The sequence below is a fragment of the Camellia sinensis genome, chromosome 2, assembly GCF_055761805.1.
Source record: "Camellia sinensis isolate YWXY chromosome 2, ASM5576180v1, whole genome shotgun sequence".
In the NCBI taxonomy this organism is placed as follows: domain Eukaryota; kingdom Viridiplantae; phylum Streptophyta; class Magnoliopsida; order Ericales; family Theaceae; genus Camellia; species Camellia sinensis.
The window spans coordinates 80,356,901-80,361,300 of NC_138962.1; the positions used below are offsets into that span (position 1 = coordinate 80,356,901).

General features: G+C 39.2%; 1 protein-coding gene across 2 annotated transcripts; it reads right to left on the minus strand.

Moving 5' to 3' along the window:
- Positions 1-201: 201 nt before the first annotated feature.
- LOC114315491 (putative pentatricopeptide repeat-containing protein At5g52630) lies at positions 202-3,739 on the minus strand. 2 transcript variants are annotated; one of them, XM_028262103.2, is made up of 4 exons: positions 1,599-3,739; positions 1,081-1,177; positions 890-997; positions 202-787 (listed from the first exon to the last, which is right to left on the minus strand). In XM_028262103.2, exon 1 carries the CDS (start codon positions 3,439-3,441, stop codon positions 1,606-1,608), a length of 1,836 nt encoding a protein of 611 aa, XP_028117904.2. In that variant the 5' UTR covers positions 3,442-3,739; the 3' UTR covers positions 202-787; positions 890-997; positions 1,081-1,177; positions 1,599-1,605. The 2 variants fall into 2 exon arrangements, with proteins under 2 accessions (XP_028117904.2, XP_028117905.2); XM_028262104.2 differs by having other exon boundaries at positions 868-997; positions 1,599-3,735.
- Between the last annotated feature and the right edge of the window lie 661 nt (positions 3,740-4,400).

Consider the following 4,400-nt stretch of genomic DNA (forward strand, 5'->3'; position numbering starts at 1 on the left):
AAATCCACTACGATGAACCTTAGTACATCCATTTTCAGTTTTCTAGTTTACCATTCAATACCAATTTATTGGCAAGCAAGCAAGCAACTTATTTCTTGCATGTACTATTTTCTAACTTTAGTTAGTGTGTTCTTAAACTGCTAGTTAATATGGAATCTGAGTTCTGCCTGTTAAAATTTTCCACATCTGTACACCATAGAATCACTGAAACATGCACAACAATAGATTTATGTCCTCCTTATATTCTTTATATGCTGAGATAAATAATTATGCACTTCTCAATTTCTGAAGTATATGACTTTCTGACCTGGAAAACCTTTGGGTCATATTTGAGATTAAGCAACTAAGAAGCACGAACACAAACACTCATACATGATAATTTTAAAAAAAAAAAAAACAAGGACACGAGTCGTATCACCTGCTCTGATTCCATCATCACCAAGATGAATAGAGAGGAATGGTAACAATAAAAATGTGGAGACCCTAGATGTTGAAAGTCAGTACAACTCGAACCCAACAATCGACCTTTATTATAACATATCTCCAAAGACTGAATGAAATGTGGAAGAAATTCCTGAGCAAAGGGTTTCTTGCAAGAGTCTGGGATCTTTCGACAAGCACTGATGAGAACATTAGCCATGCATAGAACAAATGGCATAGATATCGATGCCTCATACATGCAGTCCTCATTGCCCATTTTGGCAGACCAAACAACCTCATTCTTATCATGTGTTAATTGATGGATCACGTAACTGACTACTGAATGAATCTCTCATTGCAGCATCCCCTGCATTTAACATCACAGAGATCAGTTGAATTCTTGTAAAAAACAAAAGTGCTTATACAAAGAGGAAATGAGATATTGACGTGAACAACTGTCCATTCTCACAAGGCTTGTGTTCTTTGAGGTCAAGTCTCTGAATGATTCTGGAGCTTGTAGTTCAGTACATATCATGAGTGCTAGACAATCAATACACCCATGCTGACCTTTGGAAAACTGAAAGGGAGAAATAGACTTGCAGCCATCAGGCTTTAGCAGCAGTATGAGTATCGGCAAATTTAGAAAAGCAAACTTGTTACCTTTATCTCCATCAAATGAAGGCCACAACAAGACCGTTTCTATAGTGTTCCTAATTTTGAGCACAACAGGATGTAAAAATGAATCCCTGCCTCTGGCCTGTATAGGAGAAGAAACTATTATCATTTAGTTGTTGAATGTTATTCAAATAATAGCAGATACAGGACACTTAAATCCCCAGAACGAAATAGTAATAAATCATTTTTTTGGATAAATAAAAAGACTTTATTGACAAAACGTCAAGATGATGCAAACAACACAAGGAAACCAAAAAAGAGGAAACTAAAAATGCCTATCCAATAACCAAATTCAAGTCAGTCTTGCCAAAAAGGCTTATATGCCATCAATATTTCCTTAACTTAATAAATAGAGACTGCACAAACATCTTTCTTTTTTGTATCTTCCATGTAGTTCCTATGTCAAAAATGGTTAATTCCATGAATTTGTTACATTAATTGTTACAAGTTTCCTTTTCTAATTTCCTAGTAAAACAATTTGGTCCTAGTGAATGTATTCTTACAATTTAATCACCAATAGTCACCGCATGAGCATTTCCCATCCTCAAATCGATGAAATCGATTGTTATCCCTCACAATAATTACTCTTCCACTGCACTTTGACATAAATTTTATTGCAGTGTGACAATCTCCACACACACGCAAGTTCTTCATAACTCTAATCGTCCTTTCAGGTGGAAGAGCAATGAGCCCAAATGCAATGGCCAGTCTTTCACTGTGATACCTAATTGCCTGATTCTTCTCATCACTATCCACTTCTCGCAGCACAAAACTGGTATCTGCAACATAACCAGCTCTCTCCATTTCATCTCCCAATTCCTCCAACTTCTGATAAATTTCTCTAGATTTTGCATGGGACCTATCCCCGGCAGCAAACTTATGAACCCTATTTCCCTCCTCAATCCAACTCAAACCTGTTTCCTTTTTCACCCCTCGGTCCCTCAGCATTTTCCTGGCTTTGGCTGCCTCCTCATATCTTCCAGCAGCAGCATATGCATTAGACAGTAGCACGTGCATTCCCGAGCTCACAGGACCCAACTCAAAGACCCTATCAGCTGCATAAGCTGCTAATTCTGTGTCCCCGTGAATTCGACAACCAGTCAATAAAGCTCCCCATACAGATTCTGTTGGTTTTATGTGCATTTCATTGATAACTGAAACTGCATCCTGCAATTTTCCTGCACGCCCAAGTAAGTCCACCATGGAAGCATAGTGCTGATCTGTCGGCTCAATCCCATATACCTTCATTAGCTGAAAGTAATGCTTTCCCTCTTCAACTAGTCCCGCATGGCTGCAGGCATAGAGCACACACAAGAAAGTGATGAAATTTGGTTTCATCCGAACACTGTCCATCTGTTTGAACAAATCAAACGTTTTGTTTGTGTGTGTATGCTGAGCACAGGCAATAAGCATTGCATTCCACATGCCTAGGTTCTTAACAGGTATCTCATCAAAAACCTGATAAGCTCCTTCAATAACTCCACACTTGGAGTACATAGAAACCAGAGAACTACCCACAAAGCTCGATGAATCATAGCTCATTTTCAAGCACAAACCATGTATTTGCTTCCCCAATTCGAGAAGCGTAGAATTTCCACAAACCCGTACGACACTCGAAAAAGTAAAATCATTAACATCCAACTCCTCCCACAATGCTTGCTTAAATAGCGTCAAGGCCTCCTCATCTTCACCCAATTGAGTATACCCATATATCATCCCACTCCAAGAAACAACATTTCTATCAGGCATTCCATCAAACGCTTTCCGGGCATCTCTAATATCCCCACATTTAGCATACATATCAACCACAGAACTCCCCACAAACACATCAACATCAAACCCAGTTTTGAGAGCAAAACAATGGAGAGAGCGCCCAATGTCACACCTCGAAAGAACAGCGCAAGCTTTGGTAGCGCTGGGGAATATACGGTCATCGGGGCGAACCCCAAGATGGAGCATTTGACGAAAGAAAACAATAGCAAGGCAAGGGAGTTCATTTTGGGCAAAAGAAGAGATGATTGAGCTCCAAGTAGTGGATGATTTAATTGGGGTCTCTTCAAAAATTTGGAGGGAATGGAGTGGTTGTTGGGACTTGGAATAGAAATTGATGAGGTGGTGGGAAATGAGTGGGATTGATAGAAACCCAGATTTGATGATGTGGGCATGGAGTTGGAGGGCCTTAGGGAGAGATGTGGACTGAGTTGAAGAGAGGAGGAGGTTGCAGATGAGTCTATAGTTGAGTTCAAAGCTGAGTCTGAGACTGGGTTGGTTATTCAATCGGTGGTTTTGTGGGGCTGATGACGGAGATGATCTTCCTGAGAGTGAAAGTTGATGATGAAAAAGCATTTATTAGTAGTTAGATTAATATTTTGAGTAATTAGCTAATGCACTCTCCAAGTTTGAAGCTCAAGACGAAGCTTTCGCCGAAGTGAGCAGCAGCAACCCATACAAATTCCGACCAAATACTTCAGCTGCTGTTCTTCGGACTCCCTCCCTGCGCTTCCTTCTTCCCTCGCCTGGCTGCTGAGCCTCCTCTTCTCTGGATTCCTCTCCGCTCTGCTCCACACCCGAACATAGTAGACCTATTTCCACACACAAATACAATTTACACTGCCACTAGGTTGGGGTTTGTGTCACGTTAATTGTGATGCATATTTTGAATCTTGATTTCAACCAAGGCAATTATTGATATTTTTAAGGCCGAATTACAATTTTTTAATTGTGATATATTTAACTTTAAATTTTGAATATTGTTCTAAATAATTAAAATATCATTACTCAATTTTAAGAGTAAAATTGTCAAGTTAATAAAATATAAACTAATTTGATAAAAATAAATATCAAAAAAATATATTTGAATTTTTAAAATAATTTCTACCCACTAAAAATAAAATTATGTAAAATCTATATAATCAGGAAAGAAGATTTTTGAATTTATCCTAGAAGCAATTGTCTTACTAAGACATTTTAACGGTCATGATTGATTTCTACTCGAAGATAGATGGTAGAGATGAAAACCTTATCTCTCACTCATCCTCAACTTCTCGCCCAAGAGCCCCACTTCTGTTTATTTGATCCATGCTTCTTTTTCTCTCTCTCTCTCTCTCTCTCTCTCTCTCTCAGATCGAAACCCTAGCTCTGCACAACAAGTAACCCACGTTACTCACCTATTTATATATTTTTCCTCTCTCCATATTCCTTACAAAGAGGGTCGGTTTTTGGCAATTGTTTTGGGATGCGTCGCTGCCGCGGTAGAAGGTGGCGTGAGCACTCTACCACGGCCCGCCAGTGTAAACTCCGGGGAT

Coding starts and splice junctions, on each gene's coding strand:
- LOC114315491 (XM_028262103.2), bottom strand. CDS start 3,441: ATGCTTTTTCATCATCAACTTTCACTCTCAGGAAGATCATCTCCGTCA.